At 35.6% G+C, this 25642-nt stretch overlaps 1 protein-coding gene across 2 annotated transcripts in view; it reads right to left on the reverse strand.

Moving 5' to 3' along the window:
- The window catches only part of PRKD1 (protein kinase D1), a gene marked incomplete at its 3' end in the record, with an annotated part of 322889 nt that overhangs the window by 41624 nt on the left and 255623 nt on the right, over window positions 1-25642 (reverse strand). For both annotated transcript variants that reach the window (XM_080708236.1, XM_080708235.1), the window contains 9 exons: window positions 16049-16259; window positions 15814-15891; window positions 13867-14071; window positions 10593-10716; window positions 8694-8771; window positions 6267-6546; window positions 5176-5228; window positions 2638-2710; window positions 12-118 (listed from right to left, as the gene is read on the reverse strand). In XM_080708236.1, the coding sequence (XP_080564362.1) occupies window positions 12-118; window positions 2638-2710; window positions 5176-5228; window positions 6267-6546; window positions 8694-8771; window positions 10593-10716; window positions 13867-14071; window positions 15814-15891; window positions 16049-16259 (1209 nt within the window). The remainder of the gene's footprint in view (window positions 1-11; window positions 119-2637; window positions 2711-5175; window positions 5229-6266; window positions 6547-8693; window positions 8772-10592; window positions 10717-13866; window positions 14072-15813; window positions 15892-16048; window positions 16260-25642) is intronic.

A 25642-nucleotide genomic window follows, 5' to 3' on the forward strand; every position in this document is an offset into this window, starting at 1 on the left:
CAAAGAAGTACCTGTAGAATTGCAACCTCATTTCGAAGCTGGCTTTCTTGTTTTGTTGGAAATCTTAATTTGTCAATGATTTTAATAGCTACATCTCTTCCTGTTTTACGATGTTTCCCTTTGAAAGAGAAATGAGAAAAATTAGCATAATGTAATTAAATATTACTTATATTAAAGGACACCAAAAGTTACAAGGTAATTTATAAGAATAATTAAAACTTTTTTTGTGTGTGGTGCTGGGGATTGAACCCATGAGCATTCTACTCTGAACTATACCCCCAGCCTGATTTTTTTATTCTTTATTTTGAAACAGGGACTCAGTAAATTGCAGACGGCCTCACTAAGTAGCTAAGGCTGGCCATGAACTCAGATCCTCCTGTTTCAGCCTCCCAAGTACAGAAATTAAAACTCTGCACCACCACACCTGGCTGATTAAAACTGTTTCCCTGAATAAATTAGCATTTCTGAAGAACTAGTATCCATTATGGGTTGATTTCTTCATTCTTCGTTGTATTATTCTTGTGTGTGTGTGTGTGTGTGTGTGTGTGTGTGTGTGTGTGTGTGTTACTGGTGGTGGAACCCAGGGGCTTTCTACGGCTGGGCACTTCCAGATCTTTTTTTCTTTTTCTTTTTTTTTTTTTTACATATATTTTATTTGGGTCTCACTAAGTTGCTGAGAGCCTCACTAAGTAGCTGAGGCTGGCCTTGAACCTATGTGAACCTCCTGTCTCAGCCCCCTAAGCACTGAGATTACAAGCGTGTGCCACCACTCCTGACAGTTCTATTATTCTTAATCAAGTTTAGCTGTTAAAATTATTCACAACACAAAAAACAAGAGAACTAAGGCATAAAAATCTATATGTATCAACAGTCTGATATTTTCTCATAAAAATAGTATACTTTTAGAAATAGCATGTTGATCTACTTAATATAGAAGACATTCATACCACCTTAGGAAAGTGCAATTTTAAAGTTCCCCATAAACTAATAAGTGTTACAGGCAGAAGCATTAGAGTTTGGGCTGAGTCATTTACTAAATGTGTGACTGACATTCTGTTGTCTCAATATTTACTGTGAAGCTAGTGCTCTTCACCCTGCATCTCTCTCTCCACTTTCTTTCTTTCCAGGCTGTGTTCCTTTACTACCACAGTGCCCTGTTTTCATGATTTCTACTTCCTAAATATCACCCCTGACTCTGACTCACAGCCGTCTCCTTCAGTCCATCTATCTCTGCAGCTTACTCTCTGCAAGGCTGTAGCTTCTTTGATCTCTGCTTTTTCATTATCATAGGACTCAATTCTCTTCTGAGAATCTTCTCACAACCTATCTCTGTCTACCTGTAATGATCTAGTCTTCCCTGTGAGGAGATTCTGCAAAATCTTTCAGTGTTGTCTGTGCCAAATGATCTGCACCTGCAGGTCTCCTAGTTTCATCTCTCTCCTCTGCCTTCCCCCTATAAATGTGCAGTCATGTATTACTTACCAGTGTCTGTGATTTTTTTAACAGAACAATAACCTAATATTTGATCTCTGATTACATTATTATGCATTAACGAAAAAAAAACAATATTGCTCACTCTTTAACAGGTTTTCCATAAGAAAAAAATTATTGGATACGTTTTTATAAAAATCAAAGTTCCTTTGTAAAATATAATGGAACTTAGTTTTGAAATTATAAAGTGTGATATCATATGATGAGTAAAAATCGAGTAGGACATTGTGATCATTTTGGACCCAACCTCACACAAAAGGGCATTTGTCATCATATGAAGAATCAGCGTCATTTAATAGAACAGGCAAAAATATTAAATGCTATCTTAAGTTTTTGAAAAATATCATTGGGTTGGCTGCAATCTAAAATAGTGGAAGTTAAAATAATAAGCTCACCAAAGGGCTTGACAATAAGAAAATAAAAGTGCAGTAATTCACCTTAAAAGTTATGCGGCACTGGGGATAGAACCCAGGGACATTCTACCTCTGAGCTATCTTCAGCTTTTGTGTGTGTGTGTGTGTGTGTGTGTGTGTGTGTGTGTGTGGTACTGGGGGTGGAGCCCAGGGGTTTTTCTACCTCCAGGCTATACTCCCAGACCTGTTTTATGCTTTATTTGGAAACAGGGTCTCACTAAGTTGCAGAGGCTGGCTTCGAACCTGTGTGAACCTCTTGTCTCAGCCTCCCAAGAACTGGGATTACAGGCATGCGCCACCATGCCCGACTCACCTTAAAAGTTAAAAGAATTCTAAACCTTAATGAAACAGATGAATTATTGATGACATTAGAAAGTTAAAAGATTTTTTTGCCTAGTAACCTAAATGAACTTCTGTAAGAGTTCTGATCGAAGACACTAAAAGAATAGAACTAATTTGTTTCTGAACACAACTTTCTTGTTTTTCAGTATTTCATATGTATAAAATCGCTTCAGTATTGTGTATAGAGACTGTTAATATTAAGCAGAAGCAGCATTTTAGGAGTAAAAACTTGCCTTTTTCTTTTTTAAAACAGAAATAGGCCAGTTTTCCAAAGAATGACTACCTCAAGATAAATTTACATCCATAGGTCTTGTTTTTTATGTCTTTACTTTTCTAAACACAGGTAGATATAAATTAAAAGTTAATAAAGTTTTTTTATGAACTAACTTACCTCCATAAACAATTCCAAACTGGCCAGACCCCAGTACTTCATCAGGAAAAATCTGATACACTGTGCTGATGTCCTATAGGTACAAGTCCAATGAAGTACAAAGATGAGGGGAAAGCAAATATTAATCTAATAAATAATATAGCCTTATTAAGTCAATTATCAAATTATTATTATTTTAAAATTAATTAATTGTAAATGATAGATAACATTTCAATAATTACAATATTCAAAGTATATTAATTAATGTAATATAGTATTATTTTGAAAACTATTCTTATCTTAAGTGCTCAAGATTTTCTCATGTAATATCAAATATGTTTCAAAAGAGAGAAATAAGGCCTAGCACTATACAATGCCTTTTTTTTTTTTTTGGTAGTACTGGGGACAGAACCCAGGGGCCTTCTACCTCCAGGCTACATCCCCAGAACTATTTTATATTTTATTTGGAAACAGAGTCTCACTTCGTTGCTGAGAGCCTCACTAAGTAGCTGAGGCTGGCTTCCAACCTGCGCGATCCTCCTGTCTCAATCTCCCAAGGGCTGGGATTACAAGCGTGCGCCACCACACCCAGTTTTATACAATATAATTTACTGTAATTATATGAAAAGGGCTTTGCTCATTTGGAAGGCTATTTAGAAATTTCAGTACATGTGCATGGCTCCCAATCACATCCTGTGTGCATCCTAATTCACTCATTGGCTATAATGGTGAGGCTGCTCCCTCACTATGTGCCCACATCTCCATGAACCTATGCAATAGGAAGAGGCCAAATCACACCAAGTGAGTTCAGAGACACAGCAAAGGACTGACAGCCCATTATGAAAGTCTCATAGGTGTAGTAGGTAAATTTCCATTTTCTCAGTTCTGGAGGTAACACCTTACAGAAGTCTACTCTTTTTTTTCTTTGAAATAATAACTGCTGAATAAAGCATAGCTTTAAGATTTGTTGTTGTTGTTTTGTTTTTGGTGGTACTGGGGTTCCTGGAAACCCTTCTGTCTCTGGGCTACACTCCCAGACCTATTTTTATACTTTTTTTAAAATTTGGAAACAGGGTCTCTTAAGCCAGTGCGGCTGGCTTTGAACCTGCGCGATCCTCCTGTCTCCACCTTGCAATTGCGCGGATTACAAGCATGAGCCACCATGCCCAGCTTTAAGTTTTACAGTCTGTGATTTGATGACCATGCTTAAGAAAATGTAACATAATACTTTTATACTTTATTTGTTCCCAGTAGGATATATCTCATGGTATTTTTCTGTTTATCCTCCACTGTTCATTTTCTGTTTATCCTCCCTGTTCATTTAAAAAAGTGCTTTTACTTTGTAAGTGCTATCCACTCCTATCCTTTTCCATTGTTCTTTTCCCTAGAAAACAATTAAAAATGGTTTCCTATCCATGACCCATTAGGAATGTTCATAGAGTGAGTTCAAGGTTATCTGAAGAAAAATAAAACATATGAATTCCATTCCTATATTCTGATTCTAAGCCACTGTATCTATTAAGAGAAGTATTCTTTAGGCTTTCTTTGAAAATTCAATGGCCAGTTCAATATTTTTAGGACAGCAGTGCTGCTATCTTGAATTTCACAGGAGGCTTTAGAGTCACCTATAGAACCCAAAGCTTTTTTTAATGGAACAAGAGCAACAGGAAGTTGATGTCCTTAGACATCAGTCTCATGATTGACAGCCCAAGAATTTATTGAAGCTTCATTGTGAAGTTGTCTAATTCTAATCATCTTTGGCTCTCTATTTTCTTTATAGTAATAACAAACAGAGCTTCCTTGAGTTTATTTCTTATAAAACAAACTCAGGTCAGTGTAAGTAAGGCTATGTGAACTGCTTGCTTTGGACATGAGTATAGTAGCAGAGAAGAGGGAAAGCTCTAGGTCAAAAGTATTAGGTGGGAAAAGCCTTATTACTTTGTGGCTACTGGCTATAGTTACAAAATATAACGTATAAAGAACACCTGATAGGTATATTATATCTTATAATATGATTGGTTTATAATCTTTATAATTTTTTTAAGACTGAGATGACAACATGGAACATGGTCCAGGTGACCAGGGTACTAGAATATGAACCTGTAAAATCTGATTTACACAACTTTCTTAGGTCTCCTTGAATGCACAGGTGGCTGTGGAAACATATGCAAACCTTGCATTTCACAGCATTCCTAGGTACTAAGGAATGAAAACAATGGCATGTTTAAACCACTCATGCAAATCAAGGAATTTATTTTGTGTGTTAATTTTACTGTGCAACACTAACCATTAAAATTTCAGTATGAAGGACAAACATGAAAAACTAGGTATGATAGCATCATTGCCTGAGATAAAAAACAATTGGTATTTGGCACTAAAATATAGATTATAGAAAAATTACAAAACAAACACATATTGTAATGTTTCAACAAATAGATCCTATCTTATTTTTAAAAATACAGAACAGCTAAAATGATAATAAATAAAAATCTGTTTTATGATGTTCTAATTTCTCCAAAATCATATTAGCAAGTTTTATATTAATAGACACATACTCACCACATTTTCTTGAATCTCGCAATTTGATACAGAAATGCTCACAGAAATATCTTCTGGAAAGGCATGTTTAAAAAAAAGTATACACATAGAAGGTCAGGTAATAGCCAAACAAGTAAATACATGTTTATCAATGATTAATTGATCCATATTATCAATTAATCATAACAATTAGATTTTTCTAAAAAATTTTAAGTTATAATATTTATTTTCCTTTAAAATACAAATTTACTTTGTTTTTAGTTTTCAAAAATAATATTTTATCAGTTTAGAGTTTGGAGTCAGAAGGACTTGAGTTCAAATACTGGCTTGCTACCTCACAGTTCTGGTCTGAGCTTAGGCAAACTTTTTAGAGACTAATGTTCTATAAAAGCAATGACTTGTTGGAGTTGTTTTAGATATTGAAATAGAGATCTTCTATAAAGTAATTAGCACCAAAATTATCATATATATTCTATTAATATGTCAATTGTAGAAAAATATGATCCATCAGTAGATAATATATTATAACTTAAAAACAAGCTAACTTATAAGTTTTGTTATTAATAACCCTGGCGAAATTTAAAATCACCCTTATACAAATAATTCTGTAACATTTCTTTTTAGAATTCATCCTCAACCCTTTAACTTGATTGTGTTTTTGGAGAATAGACCTCATGTTACTAATGAACAGAGGTTTCTCATGGGATAACATTATCATGATTTGCCAAATACTTTGGACATCAAGCATACTGCATGGTTTACCAAGATAACTGGTTTGGGGAAAATAAATTAATTGCTATTTGATGCATTCCAGTTCAAACTTAAAACTGACTAGATGATTTCTTTTATGATCAATAGTTCTATAGATCCGCAATTGCCTAATATATAGTAATATATAAATTAGTAAAAATACAATAAAATAGTCTAGTTTAACAAATAAATATTTTACTATTGGAAACACTGTTTATTTAGAGTCTATATGTTTTCCAAGAAATTAAATTCACCACAAGAATCTTTTATCTTTCTGTTCTTGGGTAAGGCAGATCATGGGTGTACTGAGCCAGGGTAAGGCAGACCCAGCTTTGGGCCAGTTAGAAAACCTGGGGACTCACTGTGCGAGTTGGTTCCTGAACCCACAGAGGAGCCCTTGGGAATGACCGGCATGAGGGCGTGCTGGATGGCCATCTCCCACAGCCTGGCCACATCGGCACCAGTGCCGCTCGTGAGGACACTGTTATTTGGTGGTGGGCTAGAAGGATTGACCACATCTTCTCCCACGTAATAGACTACATTTGCTGTCGTGATTTCAAAACAGTGAGGATTAGCTCCACTAGAAATCAATGCTGACGTTTTTGCTGGTTCCAGAGATAAAATTTCTGATAAAGGAATTTCCTGTGGAAGAAAGAGTGAGCTAAGTACAGTTTATCAAAGGCATGTAAAAATTTAAGATAAAAATTTAAACTACAATAAAATGAAACTACAATAGCTATCATTTATATCAAACAATAAAAAACAGAATATTAATAAACAATTTAATGATATATTTACAATGGAAAACATTATCATCACCTTTTCCTAGGAAATATGTGCTTTGTTTTTCCAATATTTATGTGGTAGGAATCAGAATGGGTAAGAATAATTTTGAATCTTTACTAAAATCTAAGACTTAGGACATGCTTGGTAATTTTTAAAACGTATGCAGGAGGTAAAATGATAACATTTTGAAATGTATTTATGCATGGTTGTTTGTAAAATATTAACCAATTTTTGAAGTGATGAAATTAAACATGATTCGATTTGATATATATTAGTATAGTATATCCACCATATAACCAAATGAATAGGTTTAGCCAGAAAAAAAAAGAGTAATTGGTTTTTAGAGTAGTTGGTTTTAAGAACATTTAAATATTAAAATAATTAATTGCCACACTGTCTCCCAGAAAGTATGAGTTGATTTAAAAAAAAATCCTTTTGTGTGTGTGTGTGTGTGGTCATGGAAATGGAACCCAGGCACACTCTACCTTTGAGCTACATCCCAGTCCGACTTTTTATTCTTTATTTTGAAACAGGGTCTCACTAAGTTGCAGATGGCCTCACTAAGTAACTGATGCTGTCTGCGAACCTGAAAATATCTTTTTGGTTTTTTTTGTGGGGGAATGTTTAATTTTTATTTTTAAATTTTTTATTGGTGTATTGTAGTCCTACATCTTAGTGGGATAATAGATGGTGGAGGCACACATACACAATCACCCAATTGGCCCCTACCCAATTCCTACCCCGTTCCCTTCCCCTTCCTCTTTCCCATGCTTGGCTTACTGATTGACTTTGATATGTTTGTTTAAGTACATCATGTGCTTTAGAGAGTTTCCCTCTTTCCTCTTCCCATCCCCTCAGTTTGGTCACCTTATTTGCTCCTGTATAAGATCTCCTTCTACATCTAGAGCTCCTCCTGTTACCTATTTTCTCCCTAGCTTTCACATATTAGAAAGAGCATCCGATTTCTTATTTTTTGTGACTGAGTAATCTCACTTAGCATGATGTCCTCCAGTTCCATCTATTTCCCTGTAAATGATGTAATGGATTACAAAAATGTGGGATATATACATAATGGAATTTTACTTAGCCATCTCTTTTTTGTACTAGGGATTAAGAGTAGTAACATTCCACCTCTGAGATACACATCCCACACCCCATACCTTTTTATTTTTTTTTTTAATTTTGAAACAGGGTTTTGTTAAGTTGCTATGGGCTTTGCTAAGTTGCTGAGACTGGCTTTCAACCTCCAATCTTCCTTTCTCAGCCTCCTAAGTATTGGGATTGCAGGTGTGTGACACCATACCCAGCTCAAAAACAATATCTTTGAAACTACAATTGTTAGTTTAAAATTAGTGAGGTTTCCTTCTTCTGTCCTAGCTATGTGAAGTGGGAAGAATCCGATCAACTATGCTGGAGTGTGCATTCACTTTGAAGGAAAACATATCTACTGCTTTCACTATGGACTTCTTTTGAAACTGTGTTTTACTGGGTAATGTATCATGCTACATCTGTACTGTTTAATATAGAGGAACAGAAAGGAACTTTATGCCAAATATTTCCCTAGAGGAAAGTGTTCTTTATGAATATTGACAAGCATGGAGAAGTCAAGGAATGTTTCTTAACTCTTGGAGATGAAATGCCTATGGTGAAGTCTCAAGAATTTACTTTTAGCCCATCTGCTCTCTGACCACTAATTTTCTAGTTAAACCACACAATTTTTCTAAAACAGTCAATCAAGCTTTCCCTCCCTCTCCCTCTCCACCACCCCAATGGGCCAGAAGTAGTTCCCGGGAAAATGTGAGATTCTCAGATGAATTCAGAGAACACAACAAGGTTTTTTTTAAAAAAAATTTGGAAACTATAGAGAATAAAAAAAGTATCTTTCAGAGGAAGTATAAAAATGGTCATGTCTGTTGGATGCATTTTATATTTGTCATTCTCTGCACCCACTTGAGAAAACAAGAAGGGGTGAGAGACTCCAGTCAAATTTAGAATCGCCTTACCTTGTAGTACCTGCTCCCTGTGTCATTTTGAAAGAGTGTGATGCATTTGCTATCCAATCTCCAATAATGCCGTTTCCGCTGAAATGGAAGTCAGATTCAGGTTTTATTAAAAAAAAAAACAAATAGACCCCAAAATGATTAAATAAGTCCATTTTCTCAATAGGAACAGGATTGATTTGATGGTGTAAAGTGCACTGGGCTTTGGGCCAGGAAAGCCTACACTGAGCTTGACTCTGGAAGTTTACTATGTAGCGTATGTTTTATAATACATTTCTGCACTCACAGTAAGGGGGGTTGTGAGTGATAAAGGGGATGATGTATTAATATGCAGAAACGTACCTGGCACTTAATATGTACATAGTAAATGGCAAACAGAATTTTAAATTTTGTTTGGTCACTTGAAGAGCTGAAGGTGAATTGTCATCTATCGTAATACAAGACTTAGTAAAAGGTATGGTGTTTATATATGTTCAGCATTTTAGAGCATTAGAAACATCATGCTGATCCAGTTGTTTTTTTTTTTTTTTTGGCTTCCATTTGCAAGCAAAGACTTTTGAATGTTACAAAAGAACTAAAGAATCTTTTGTTGGTTGACAGGCTTGATTTCATTGGTTGAAATCAAGTTAAAGTTCAGGGAATGCATTAAACAATTCTAACTTCTCTTAATTTCACTCTGAATCTACTACTGTGATTTGGTAGTCAGGTCCTCCTTCAGTTTACTCTAGGTACATTCTTCATGATCTTAGGTGTGTGTGTGTGTGTGTGTGTGTGTGTGTGTGTGTGTGTGTATGTTGTGTGTTTATGTGTGTGTATGTATGCATTTTTATCTATTTAGGCCCAATGCCCTAACATTATTTTTGGTCTCTTTCACAACCAACCTTAAACCAGTCAAATACATTTTAAATATGATTTAAATAGTTTACATCATATTTATGATGAACTAGATGGCGTCCAACCTCTCCTACAATAAGTAATGTATGTCTTCTCTCTTTAGCAAGGAGGTTAAGATTACAGATGTATCGATTAATTTATAGTTTATTTATTTACCTAAGAAATAAATCCTATAGGTAGGAGAAAATGAGAATACTATCAATGGCTAAAAAATCAAATTATCACCAATTGTTTATTTGAAGACTGGATCAAAGTTTTCTCTCATTTAACATACACATGTTATGTCATCAGCTATTAGGAAAATCTGGGGAAATGAACTGCCTCAAATAAAGTGTAGGATTACAATATGCCTGAATGGATCAGTTTTTAAATGAAGTCAAAGATATAAAATATACAAAGTCATTACAGAGCTTTTCCTTTTCCTAAAATGCAGTGTTTCTTCTATAATTCTAAATAACAAAGGAGCTTTCTGAAACCACATACTTTTTTTTTCCTTTTTTTCTTTTTTTTTTTTTTTTTTTTTGGTGGTACTGGGGTTCCTGGAAACCCTTCTACCTCTGGGCTACACTACCAGACACCTATTTGTTATATTTTTATTTGGAAACAGGGTCTCTTAAGCCAGCGAGGCTGGCTTCGAACCTGCGTGATCCTCCTGTCTCTGCCTCCCAAGCGCGGGGATTACAAGCGTGCACCACGTAGCCCAACGGGAAACCACATACTTTTCACAAAAAAAGTATGTGGCTTTCACAACTGCTATAAAATTCCGGGTAGACATCCAAATAATCGAGGCAGACGATTTTATTTTCCTAAAATCTCTTTCTACACTTCTAACTCTGTTGCCTGTTTAACTACATCTGACCCCCAGAGAGTGTAAGGTGCTTGTGTGATCTCACGCCACAGCCACACTGATGTTTACTCCCATTAGATTAGACACTCCACCGTCTTCACAGGGTGCCAGTTCCCTCTAATTAATGTGAGCCAAAGGAAGCAACCCTCCGCGGCTCTTACCAGCGTGTCCTTGCTGGTGTAGTGGACCATCCATCCCTCTTTCATCACCGTGCTGCTTTTCCTCTTGGTGTGTTTCACAGACTGCACGACCCTCATGAGCGGGATATTGTTGCTTGTTGATGGACTTGAAAAGTCAAAACAGTTTAGGAGAGAAACGTTTTCAGACATAGATCTTTTCACGAGTAAAATCTTATTTTGACTATTTTCAAGTAAAAGGTAAAAAAAAAAAAAAATCACATCCCATTTTCTGTGAAATGTATTGCCAGGGTACCATGGCTCAGAAAGGGGATGACTTGAAGAGTGAGAGGCACTTATATGTCCGCTTTAAATTTTCCAAGATACAGAGGAAACTATCAAGAGTTTGAAGAGAGTATCTACAGAATGGGAGAACTGTGTTAGCTATTCCTCTAAAAGAGGACTAATACTTAGAATACACAAAGTACTTAAAAGACTTAACACTAAAAAGTCAAGAAATAGGTAATTGAACTAAATAGATACTTAACAAAAGGAGAAATACAAATGACCAGTAAATACATAAAAATGTTCAACATTATTAGCAATCAGGGAGATGTAAATCAAAACTACACTGAAATGCCACCTAACCCCAATTAAAATGGCAATTATCAAGAAGTCAAACAATAACAAATGCTAAAGAGAGTATGGGGAAATAGGAATTTTTCTCCGTTTTTGGTGGAATTACAAATTGTTGCAAGCTGTTATGGAGATCAGTGCAGAGATTCCTCAAAAACTGGGAATGAATCCACCATATGATTTAGCTATACAACTCCTAGGTATCTTTCAAATGGGACTGAAGTCAGAATATTCTAATAATATATATGCATATCCATGTTTATAAAAGCACAATTCATAATATCCAAATTATAGAACCAACCTAGGTATACATCATTAGATGAATGGATTACAAATTTGTAGGACATATGTCATTTGAAAGAAATCGAAAGGACCTGGAGAATATTCTGTTAAGTGGAATTAGGTAGTCAAAGAAAATAAGGGTCATATGTTTTCTCTTATAAGAGGAAGCTGACGAGTAATTAGGATACAGGAAGGACTTTAGATAACAAGAAGAAACTCCCATGTAGTGAGGGAGGTGGTCTAGGGGAGGATGGCGGTGGGGAGAATTAATGAAGTAATTACTTCCATAAACATTATGTACATATACGAAAATGCCAATGTCAATCTCAATACCCTGTGTGGGGAAGGGGAGAGTGGTAAGGGACCTGGGAGAAAGCCCACCAAGTGCTATGTGCATGTAGTCACTATCACCATGAACTACATTATGATGCAAGACTATAATGCATCAATAAAGTATAAAAAATATTCCAAGATAGAGCCAAGCATGTTGATACAAACTTGTAATCCTAGTACTTGGGAGGCTGAGACAGGAGAATCATATGTTCAATGCAGCCTCAGAAACTTAGCAAGAAAATAGGGTTGGAGGTATAGCTCAGAAGTAGAATGTCCCCGGGTTCAGCCTTCAGTCACACACACACACACACACACACACACACACACACACGCACGCACACACACACACGCACGCACACACGCACGCACGCACACACACACACCCACCTCAAAGTAGGCTAATAAGCACATTAGTTGTCAGGTTGAACTATATGGTTTTCAGTGTTCTGGTAAACGATAGGTAGACTACTGTCAGTGTACTCAGACTATGGTATCCACACATGAAAGTTTATTTGCCTATTATTGCATATTAGAGGCACAATATTCATCATTTATAGATTATATTTTTCAACATGAATTATGGTCTCTGAATGATTTCATAACAATTATAATTCACTTTTAAACTGTCATTTACATAACTATTAATTCATGTAAAATGATGCTGATCTTTCAGCGATTTCCACTCCCTGCTCCTCTGTTTCTTTCTCTGGCATTTTTTTCTGTCTCTTCCTCCCTTCTTCTATCCTTTCTCATATCCTCCCCTAAAACCTTAGGTACTAAAGAAAGGTACATCACTCAAAAGAGAGTTGGATCATAAGGCTAATATTTCCTAGCATTTTAAAAATCTTTATTAAGTAAAAATATGTTTACTCTCATAAATTTTAGTTTGCCAATGAATTTGACATTTGTAGAATGGAGACAAAAGTTTCAATATGATTTGCAAACTAAATTAGACTGGAAAATATTTTCTGTTAAAGACAAGGCAATAAACCATTTAGGCTTTATAGAATATCCAACTCTACTATGATGGTCCAAAAGCAGCCATAGACTATATGGCATAGCTATATTACAATAAAAATTAATTATAAAACAGGCAGAGCATGGCGTGGTGGTGCATGCTTATAATTCCGGCATTTGGGAATTACAAGGAGGCTGAGACTGGAGGTTTATGATTCATGGCCAGCCTTAGCTACTACTTAGTGAGGCCCTCCGCAACTCAGTAAGACCCTGTTTTAAAATAAAGAATAAAAAATTGGGCTGGGGGTGTAGCTCGGAGGTAGAATGCCCCTGGGTTCTATCCCCAGTATCGCAAAAAACAAAACCGAAAAAACAGGCAGCGATCTAATTTTTGCTGGTGGACTAAGTGTGCTAACTCCTAATATAAAAAGTGTGGATCAGCTAGGCGTGATGGCACACACTTATAATCCCTGCGCTTGGGAGGTGAAGACAGGAGGATCGCACTGGTTCGTAGCCAGCCTGTCTGGCTTAAGAGACCCTGTTTCCAAATTAAAATACAAAATAGGTCTGGGAGTTTAGCCCTGAGGTAGAAGGGCTTCCAGGAACCCCAGTACCACCAAAAAAAAAAAAAAAAAGTGAGGATCATCTAGATAAAAAGCAGAAATAATTAGAAAGAAATATGCAATTGCTCATCTTTCTGAAAGAAAATCGATAAAGTATAAACAAAATGTGATTACCTGTAATCTAGATCAACTATAAAATAGTTGGTGTCTGCTGAAGTTGATACCTGATCTTTGTAATACCACATAAGGTAATCTAATTAATATTCATGTCATTGTAAACTTGTGAATGGAAAATATGAGTATCTTCACGTGCAATAGTAAAGGGGTCATCGAATGATACACTGCCAGGAAAGATGCACACCACACTTTGTCCAGGTAACCAAGGCCTCCCATCCCTAGCACCTCTCACCTACAGCATACACCTCACATATAACAAAACTAACACACACTTTACATTTCTTTTACAGTACAATAAAATATCACAGAGCTTTAAAGAGCAGTTATCACCTACTTCCTTGGTGCCATGGAGACTGGGATTGTGCTCTCACCTGATGGTTCTGTTGGAGTCTTCATGGTCCATGTCTGGATCCTGCATTTCCCCACTGTCATTCTGGCCCTCTACCATGGCCATCTCAGCATCCTGGACCATCGCCTCCTCCATGTCATCCAGGAGCCCGCTGTTCCTCTCACTATCATTGTCATCACTCCCTTCTTCCATGACCACATCGGATTCTGCCCCAGGGCTAAGCAAATCTAGAAAATGATTTTGACCCATGAAGATAAGCCTAGAATCTTGGAGCTAGCACTTCAGAGAAAAAGCTACCCTAAAACAAATCAACTGGAAGCCCTAAAAAAAGGTAGCTCTGTGAAGAATTTCTCTTCCGACTTTCCATTTTAATTCATAAGAATGTATGAGATGGTGAGTGTATAATGGCACAGACAGATGATTGCTTTCTATGTCTCTAAGCCTAAAAATAATAAGAGTCCTGAAGAGCTTTGGGAGGCAGCCAAGGGCAGGACAGAGCTCAAAGCTGGGAGGAAAAGTGATACCAGGCACAAGCAAGCAGAAACGGATGTTGGTTCAAGCACGGGAAAAAGAAATATAAGGGAGGATGGGGATATCTTCACATAAAAGTTGATTCTGTGTCACAGATTCTTGCTATTGTAGGGAATGTTTGAATCATGCATTACAATATTTAAATTGGTCACAAAAGCTGCAGTGTCTAAATACCTAAGATCTTTGAACCCTATTCTTATGGATTTCATGCTAGGGCAAATGTTTTACTTACTTAATTTATGCAAGTTACTCATTTTAATCATAGAAAAATGGATGAGAAACTCTGGCCTGTCAAGCTTGGAAAATTCACATTTTACCATTTACTCCATGGGAAAATGAAATTTCAAAGTAATCAACCTCAAAAACGGCTCTGTTTCCCTTTGGTTGTAGTCATTGAGTGTAGTGGCATTCCCTGAACTTGAACAAAGTCAGTATGACATGCCACAAAGAGTAAAAAATTTGCTCTAAATTTGAATTTTGACAGCTAATTCATGAATCTCCATGGCAGAAATCAGTATGTATGAGATGTCTTCTTAGCTCTTCAACAATTTCTTAGAAAGAAACAATTCCAGAGGAAAGATAATAATTTATTTGTCATCTTTTTAGTAATGAGATACTCCATTTGGTTTTTCTGGTCTTCTATAGATCTTTTTTTATTTTCAGAGGCATTGGGAAACTGTTATCAGACTGAAGGTATAGTGCAGTTTACTATCTATGGGAAAAGGTAACCTAGGATTTTAACGCTAGTATTGGCAGTGATCCATTAAAAGAAAATGCAGGCTGTTCTTTAGGGATGTAGCATTTTTTCTTAGAAGTCCTTCAATATTAAGTTACATAGTTAAGATTGTTTTCCAATGAAAATATTTCCAAATAGAGAAAAAAGACATATTTTTTAGAATTTGTCTACTCAAGTATCTCTTGCTATTAAAAAGGCAGGTTAACCATCACATAGACAGTGGAGATAGTATCTGGGTGGAGAGTGGAAATGGTGGCCAGTCTCTGTGATCCTTTCCTTCCTCAGCCGATAGGAAAAAGGGCTGACTTCTGACTCAATTCTTGGAAGAAGAAGGACAGATGATTAAAGAATAAGAGCTATAATTTGTAGGCATTCCAGAAACTTCCATATATCTGAACAAACTAGGAAAGGAGCACCAAATAAGAAAGCTGGGAAAGAAACTGTGGCCATCTAAGTTTTCAATATTAGCTGTTAACCACATAAAGTTCAAAAAAGCCTCTGATTTATCTTGTAACTCAATGAGCTGAAATGGATGTTTTTCCATAGTAAAGCAGACTAAACTGGGGCTGTAATTTACATTGGGCTGAGATACAAACACAGGAACTGAAAAAATAAAAATAAAGGCAAAGTCCTACATTATAAATCATAATCATTGCCCCTCTAGTGGAGCAGCACAGACATGAGTACTGGTCCTTCACCTACCTCCGTTGATGGTCACTTCACCCAGGCAGTTGTTGGGAACTTTTGGTGCACAACGTTTATGACAGTTGAATCTGCAATCTAAGTGTGAGAATTTTTAAACAAAACAAATCCAAACCAGAAATTCACTGGAAAAAGAATTTGTGAAACAAAAGATAACAATTCCAGATGGATGGAGATGAATTTAAGGATGGAAGATTGGCTGCTGACAGGGAGTGAGGAACACGGCGGTCCTTACCTTTGCACTGCAAGCCCTGCCTGAAGAGGCCCTTGAGGAGCTTCTTACAGTACTGGCACACGGTGGGCCGGGTGTAGGAGTGGATGACAAACGTGTGTGGCACTTTCACCTTAGACAGCAGCATCTTGTCCAGCTCAATTGGCCGCCCAATGTATGACTGGGAATTTGACCTCTTCTCTCGACCGATGAATGACTCTGATGGTGACTTTTGCTACATGGTGGAAAAATAATAAAGGAAAGTGAGATATAAGAAACTGACATATGATTAAATATTTGTGCATTTTAAATTTTATTTTTCTATCATATATATATAAAATTATCTAAGATTATGCTTCTGTTAATTCATATACTTGTTATCTCCTTATTTCATATTTAAGTTATTTGTATAGTCTGAGAGGAAAAAAATTGAAATTCAGAGTATTTTTATTTCTAGATCATTTACTTTATTTTACTTTAAAAATTAATTACTTTTCCTTGGCATGGTGGTTCATGCCTGTAATCCCAGTACTTGAGAGGATGAGACAGGAAGATTGCAAATTTGAGGTCAGCCTCAGCAATTTAGCAAGACACTTTTCTTTCTCCTTCCTTCCCTCCTTCCTTCCTTCCTTCCTTCCTTCCTTTGTACTGGGTGTGGAACCCAAGGGCTTTTCTACCTCTAGGCTATACTCACAGGCCTGTTTTATACTTTATTTGGAAACAGGGTCTCACTAAGCTGCAGAGGGCCTCACTAAGTAGCTGAGGCTGGCTTCAAACCTGTGAGGTCCTCCTGGTTACCAAGTGTGGGGATTACAAGCCTGTGCCACCATGCCTGGCATCTTCCTTCCTTCCTTCCTTCTTTCCTTCCTTCCTTCCTTCCTTCCTTCCTTCCTTCCTTCCTTCCCTCCCTCCCTCCCTCCTTCCCTCCCTCCCTCCCTCCCTTTTTTTCTTGTGGTACTGGGGATTAAACTCAGAGGCATTTACCTCTAACTATACCCCATCCCTACTTTATACTTTTTGCTTTGAAACAGGATCTCACTAAGTTCAAAGAGCCTCATGACATTGATGAGGCCAGGCAAGAACCTAAAATCCTCCTGTCTTAGTCTCCCAAGTACTATGGTAATAGGTGTGTTCCGCCATACCCAGCTATCAAGACCCTGTTTTAAAATTAAAAATTAAAAAAAATGGCTGAGGAATGTAGTGCAGAGTAAGAATGACTCTAGGTTCAACCCCCAGTACCAGAAAACAATGAAAATGAAAATAAATTACACATCATTAACACATAGTATAAAGTTGAAATCAAACAAAATAATGGTTCTTAACTCCACTACACATATTAGCTCATTGCCATTTTCTAGAGTATAACATACACATGGTTAGAGATTACAAACATTTCAGAAAGAAAATGTAATGTAAACCTTCTGCTTCCCCTTTGTAGTACTTTACTGAATATGCATATAGTTACATTGGATTCCCTCATAGGAAAAAATAAGTGATAGTAAATCTTTTCTTAAGTACATAAAATGAGTTAAAATTATACAATAATTTTTATAATTAAAATGAACAGCTAATGAACTATACATGATATGTGAATATTGGTGTTTGGGGTAATCATTATATCTCTGTGAACCTTTATTCTCCTTTTGGAATTATTTAGTCAAACAGATATGTATAGACTTTTAAGACTAAATGAATGAAAACAAACTGTTATTTCAATCTTTTTAGACAATTTCACGTATCTCCTGACATCCTGGAAATGTACTTGGGCACATCAAAACATAGGTATTTGGGAATTATTGAAATGAAAGTTAAGTCGAATTACTTCTTAATAGTTATTATATGTCTCATTTCTTAAGCTCCTAAAACTGTGTTAAATGCCTTAAAAGAAAAGGCTTGTTATCTACATTTGGAGCACCAAAGTTCATAAAGTTTAAAGACATTCCTTTAGGTCACACGCTAATAAATACTGAAGCCAAAACATGAACATACATTTCCATGCCTCCAAAGCCCTTATATTATGACTGTAGCCACTTAATCTCTAACATGGAACAATTATTGACAAGTTGAATATCACATCATGATTTACATACAATTCCCATTCATTTTCAATCTCCATTTTACCAAAGGGTCATATCACTTATTACCAAATCTGGGAATTTTGATTTGTAGATTCATTAGAAATTTGAAATGAGGCTCTCCATGGGGATATAATGTCTATAGTTACATTTAAAATAACAATTCCTTAAAAGAAATAAAGCATAATTACTCTTGAAAGTGTAATTCCTGCAGAGAAGCCCAGGGAATTAATTTATAAAGACATGTAAAAGGTTTGTCAAAAAAAAAGCATAGAATTGAAGAATAATTAAATTCACATGGGTAGATCTCTGTTACAGTGTCCTCTAGTAACTATAGTCAATAGGCTAGTTTTTAGACCAGACTAAATTGAAGGTCATGATTTTTTCATTAATGAAAAGTTTCAACAAAGAATGAAAGATGACTTGATGTCACATTTTGCAGACTTAAAATGATCTTTTTTTGTGTGTGTGTGGTCCTGAGGATGGAACCCAGGGTCATTCTACCTCCAAGCTACACCTCCAGCCCTATGTTTTATTATTTATTTTGAGACAGGGTCTCACTGAGTTGCAAAGGGCCTCACTAAGAAGTAGCTGAGGCTGGCCACAAACCATGATCTTCCTGTCTCAGCCTCCCAAATGCTGAGATTACAAGCATGTGTCACCACGCCTAGCTTAAAATGATCTTTGATTTGAAAAATCCTACAAAAATCTGGCTATATCACTCTTTGTGTTCTCCTTAATTTAATTTACCTAATTCTGGGCTATATTAACAGGTGTGGTTTCACACAGGGTTATTTACTGTACTTTAGGGCAAGTTCTTTTAGATCAAGAAGAAATCTGAAAAACAATGTTTTACTCCCATCTAACATGGTAACGCTTGCCCAAATAGTGCCATAAACTTCGAGTACCAGAACTCTTCTTATGGAGTCATTTCACTTATTATCTTCAAAGCAAGACTAATGAATCTTAGTACAATATATTTTAAGCTTTGGAAAAAGAGATCAGCTGCCATTTTGTGTCCTAAAGAATGTAGAGTAGTAATTCATATAATAATGAGAGTCACAAAGCCACACCAGAATAACAAGTCACAAACTACACAATTCATGACATCAGAAATTGATTTGAGAAATATTAATAAAGTATGACACTTTCACATTCATGACACTTTAAAATTTAAAGTCAGCTAGCAACTTAACCAGAAATATTTATCAGTACCTTATCACCCTAAATATAACTTCCAATAGTCTCGATTTCATATTCTTTTTATTAATATTTTATTGGTGCATTATAATTGTACATCATAATGTAATGCATAGTGGTACCTTCACATATGCACAAAAATATTACTTGGTCTATTTCTCTCTTTATCCCTTATGGTCCCTCATCTCCTACTACTTTACGGATCTATCCTCATTTTCATAAGGAACATTTCCTTTTCTATTATCTCACTAACTTCCATTAAGAGAAAATACACACGACCCTTGATTTTCTGCGACTGACTGATCTCACTTACCATGATGTTCTCCAGTTTTTTTTCTGCTAAAGACATAATTTTGTTCTTCCTTATGGCTGAGTAAAATGCCATTGTGTGTATATACCACATTTTTAAGATCTATTCATCTGTTGATGGACACCTACGTTAGGTTGGTTCTATAAATCAGTTATTGTAAATTAAGCTCCTACAAACATAGCTATGCAATATCACTATGGTATTCTACCTTTAATTTTCTAGAAACATACTAAGGAGTGGTGTAGCTAGGTATTATGGGGGTTCAACTTTGGATCCTTTGAGGAAACTTCACACTAATCTCCATTGTGGCTATACTAATTTAAAATCCCAACCAAAATATGTGTGTTCTTTTTCCCCACATTCTCACCAGCAGTTGTTATTGTTTGTCTTTTTAATTACTGCCATTCTAATTGGAATGAAATGGAATTTCTGAATAGTGTTTATTTGTGTTTCTGTGACTTAATAGGATGTTAAACTTTTTTCTTCATAGATTTGTTGGTTATTTGTATTTCTTCTTTTGAGAAGTGTCTATTTCATTCAACTGACCACATACTGATTAGGTTATTTTTCCAGGGTGTTTTTTTGAGTGCTTTATACATGCTGGATATGAGTCCTCTGTCAGAGAAATAGCTAAACAAGATTTTCTCCCATTTTTTTACACTCTCCTTTCACACTATTGTTTCCTGTGTTGTATAGAAGCTTTAAATTTGAATGTTTTGCTTTATTTCCTGAGGTCTAGGGATGACATTGAAGTCTCTGCTTGTGTCTATATGTTGGACAGTTGATCCTATGTTTTCTTCTATGAGTTGCAGAGTTTGTGGTCTAATTTCTAGGTCTGTGATTCATTTTGAGTTGCCTTGTGTACAGGGTGATAAATAGGGGTTTAGTTTTATTCTTCTCACATGGATAGTCAGTTTTCCCAGCACCATTTGTCAAGAAGTCTGTCTTTTTTCTATCTTTTGATGGCCTACATTTCTAAATAAAAAGCAAAGTTTTAAAATCTTGAGACACTGTGCATATGCATGGACACTTCTCACATAGGAACTGATTTACTGCTGGCAGAAGATTGTTTGTTTTGCTTATTTTTACCAGATAACAAACACCTTGGTAAATGGAGAGTAGGAAAGCCTTCTGAAGTTTTGTTTGCAATATTATATTCTATGTTTTTGGAAGCATATACATATTCATTTGCATGTGCTTTTCCCTGCCGTAAGCCAAATCTAAGAAGCAAAAACAAAAAGAAGTCTGGATCAGTGTCTGATGACTTGGTAAATGCTTATATAGTACGTATTCATTCTTTAATCACAACATAAAACAAGGACTTCATTAATATATTATAGCTAAAAAAAACCAAGAGCCTATGTAATAAGTCTAGTATCCTCTAGTATGTTTATCACTATTTATATAATGTCCAAGAAACAGAATTTCTGAAACCCTATTGATCATCCCTTTAAGAGGGCACCAAGTATAGTTTAAATGTATACCATTTATGTTCAATAAAAAATTTAAAAAATAAAAACATAAAAATTCCTAATGATAGGAACACAAATCAAAACCTGAAAATTTTTAATCAGGGACACGTTTTTATCATCAAACACACTAAGTGCTATGCATATATATATACATATCACTTTGAATCTTACTATGATGTATAATGATAATGTACCAAAAAATATAAGAAAATTAATATTCAGTCTATTTTCAGCAGAAAATGTATAAATTCAATTATTATTTGAAGCATGTATGCCACAAAGCATAATCATAGTATTTTTGTTTGATGTATCAAGTTATACTCTAGCAAAAATCCAGAAATTATCTTTATAGTAAATAGATGATTTGAAAAAATTACTATTAATCTTGAGGTTTCAGATAACTTCAACATTAAATTAGATAGTGATTTAATGCATAAAGTTGAAATAAATAGACATCTATGCATATAACACATGATTATAAAAAGTAAAAAATTTCCTCTAAAATCAGGAACAAGACAAGGGTGCCCACTATCACCACTCCTTTTCAATATAGTCCTTGAGATTCTTGCTGCAGCAATAAGACAAGAGAAGGAAATCAAAGGAATTCACATAGGAAGAGAGGAATTAAACTTATCCTTATTTGCAGATGACATGATCCTTTATCCGGAAGACCCAAAGAACTCAACCAAAAGACTTCTGGAGCTGATCGACAAATTCAGCAAAGTTGCAGGATACAAAATCAATCTAAAGAAATCAGTGGCTTTTCTATATGCTAACAATGAATCCACAATGAAAGAAACAAAGAAAACAATTCTATTCACTTTAACCTCAAAACCAATAAAATACCTAGGAATAAACCTAACCAAAGATGTAAAAGACCTCTACAACAAAACCCATAAAACATTAAAGAAAGAAATTGAAGAAGACCTTGGAAGATGGAAAGATCTCCCATGCTCATGGATAGGCAGAATAAATATCATCAAAATGGCCATCCTGCCAAAACTGATCTATAGATTCAATGCAATTCCCATTTAAAATACCAGTGACATTCTTCATAGACCTAGAAAAATCAATCATGAACTTTATATGGAGAAAGAAAAAACCCAGCATAGCCAAAGCAATTCTCAGCAATAAGAAACATGCAGGAGGCATCACAATCCCAGACTTCAAATTATACTATAGAGCAATAGTAGTAAAAGCAGCATGGTACTCGCACAATAACAGATACACTGACCAGTGGATTAGAATAGAAGATACAGAAACAAATCCACACATCTTTAGTCAATTAATCTTTGACAAAGGGGCCAAACTCATATGCTGGAGAAAAGATAGCCTTTTCAACAAATGGTGCTGGGAGAACTGGCTATCCATTTGTAGAAAGATGGAACTGAACCCCTACATCTCATCAAGCACAGGAATCAACTCAAGATGAATCAAAGACTTAGAAATTAGACCAGAGACTGTGAAGTTATTAGAGGAGGGCATAGGCTCAACACTACAACATATTGGCACAGGCAGTAACTTTCTCAACAAAACCTCCAAAACTCAGGAAATTAAAGCAAGAATAAACAATATCAAACTAAAAAGTTTCCTCTCATCAGAGGAAACCATCAAAAACCTAAAGAGGAAGCCTACAGAATGGAGAAGATTTTTACCAGCCACCACTCTGAAAGGGGCTAATATCCAGAATATACAAAGAGCTCAAAAGAATCTACAGTAGCAAAACAAACAACCCAATCAAGAAATGGGCAAATGAGTTGAATAGACGCTTCACAAAAGAAGAGATACAAAGGGCCAATAGATACATGAAAAGATGTTCTACATCATTGGCCATCAGAGATGCAAATCAAAACTACACTGAGATTCCATCTAACCCCAGTCAGAGTGGCAAGCATAAAGAAATCAAACAACAACAAATGCTGGCGAGGATGTGGGGAAGGAGGAACTCTTTTACACTGTTGGTGGGAGTGCAAACTATTTCAGTCACTATGGAGATCTGTGTGGAGATTCCTAAGAAAACTGGGAATAGAACCACCATATGACCTAGCTCTACCACTCCTGGATATTTTTCCAAAGGAGTTGAATACAGAGAACTACAGCAACTTATGCATACCTATGTTCATAGCAGCACAATTTGTAATTGCCAAAATATGGAATCAACCCAGGCCTCAGTAAACTGAAGAGTGGATTGCAAAACTTTGGGAAATACACACGATGGAATTCTATTCAGCCATAAAGAAGAACAAAATCATATCATTTGCAAGTAGATGGAAAATCCTGGAGAGCATTATGTTAAGTGAGATCAGCCAAGCACAGAAGGAGAAGATACATATGTTTCCTTTAATATGCCCAAACTAGGGAACATAGAGGATACCAGTGGGACTCCAGATAATGGAGGGGAAATACCAGCAAAGTTTGAATGGAAGGATAGGAGAGGAGGAATGCTGAACTTGTTTAAGGAGGGTCTACATCCTAATATGTGTAAAATTATGAATGTGGCATGGTTACCCTGGAAAATCATTGGTGGGAGGGGTGAAGGGAAAATGGAGTGGGGGGAGAGGGCACCAAGTATAGTTTCAATGTAAACTAAATATGTTCAATAAAAAATTTGTAAAAAAATATACTTTAAAAATAAAATATAAATTGCAACACACAAAAAAGTAAAGAATGCATCCATTTAATTATTTTTACTCTTTTTTTTTTTTGGTGGTACTAGGGTTCCCTGGAAGCCCTTCTACCTCCGCAATACACTCCCAGACCTATTTTATACTTTTTTATTTTTGGAAACAGGGTCTCAAGCCAGGGTGGTTGGCTTTGAACCTGCGCGATCCTCCTGTCTCCGCCTCCCAAGTGCAGGATTACAAGCGTACACCACCACACCCGGCTACTCTTTTCTTTTATTTCTATGTTTAATTGTATTGTGTTTAGTACTTCAGAATTTTTAAATAACACCTTTTCTTAGCTACAGGTTTAGTTCAATGGCAGAACACTTCCCTAGCATGTGCTAGGCCTTGAGTTCAATCCCAGCATTTAGAAAATAATAAAACAGTAAATAACAACTTTCTTAGAATTAACTCTAGAAAGAATAATAAATATTCCCTTACCCATCAAAATAGTGAAGGTTTCGCTAGGTTTATTAGGTGGCTGAATAATGTTTAAATCGATTTCCACTGTTACTTTAGGTGCCAGGTTGGCCCTGTATACTCCGTGAACCTGAGCAATCTGTAAAATAATTGCTTTTTTTATGGGAATAGGAGAAAAGTTGAAGTGGTTTGAAAAATAATAGGTGCATTTTATTTTATTCTACTTTATTAATATGTTCAAGAGCTCTTTGATTTTTGAGCAAAAGTCAAAGAACACATTTAAAATTCTCTTCTGTATAATTATGAGTAGTACATACAAGGGGATGTACTTCTAAAATATTTACATTGTTTCATTAGTCATTAGTCCTATGACTTGTCCTTTTCCTCACTGAAGGAATTTGGATTAAATTACAGTTGTCAAATTTATAGATACACATAAGTGATTTGACTTGGCAAATTATAGATGATGAAAATACGAAGTACTTTTTTTATTCTTTTCTTTCCCTGTTCTCAGTGTAAGGGACATTACATCACTGGAGACAAATGGGAAAGAATATGAGAAGAGAACAATAATGAAAGGTCAATTTTAAAGCCAGGAATAGAGACTAAACTGAATAATGATTACAAAGATACACTGCAGTTTTGTGAAGTGTCTGTAATATCCTTACACTAATGTGTTTCATTTGAAATTACTGCCAAAGCTAGAACTTTATACACTGAACATCTACTTGGAAAGACAATGTATCTTACGATGGAATGTGCTTTTAACTTGGTCTACTAAATTAATGACTAAGCCAGTTTGGAGCCTTCCCAGGAAACAATGGCTTAGATTACATTATGGAAACTCCAAGCACCAGCTCCTCTTTAAAACACTGAACAGTACTCAAACACTTTCCCAACAAGGTATATTCACTTTGCAGTTCCAGACGAACTGGCCATTAGTCAAGCTAGAACACAAGTGGAAAAGTTGCCTTTACTTATGGTCTGTGTATTGTTAGTCAAATAAAACTCAAACATAAGATTTCCTGAGAGATAAAACTCACTTTATCAGAAAATCATGGTTGAAAATTTCAACCAAAAAATCATGGTTGAAATGAAAAATATTGCATTCAAAAATACTTATGTTTATTAACTAAAAGTCATTCCACAGCCTCATATACCCTCATGTAATCCATATTGACTGGATTTTGGAGATATAAACTCTTATGCTTAAGGAAAAATTGAAAAATAAATAATATGTTACTATATATATGTGGATATCTCTTTATGGATTTGTCTCAATCATTCGGCACTAAGCTCCTAGGGGAAGCACAATTTTTTGGTTATATTTGTCTCCCCCTAAAAGGGAAGAAATACTTGATACACGATAAACAATAAACATTCATAGACATGATCAGAATGTATGTTTTCAGTAAGTAAAATGCATGAGAATAATGAATGTGGCTTTTCAATAAATATTCAAAATACAATCTTTAATG

The sequence above is a fragment of the Muscardinus avellanarius genome (genome assembly GCF_963383645.1).
Source record: "Muscardinus avellanarius genome assembly, chromosome: 12".
Classification (NCBI taxonomy): Eukaryota; Metazoa; Chordata; class Mammalia; order Rodentia; family Gliridae; genus Muscardinus; species Muscardinus avellanarius.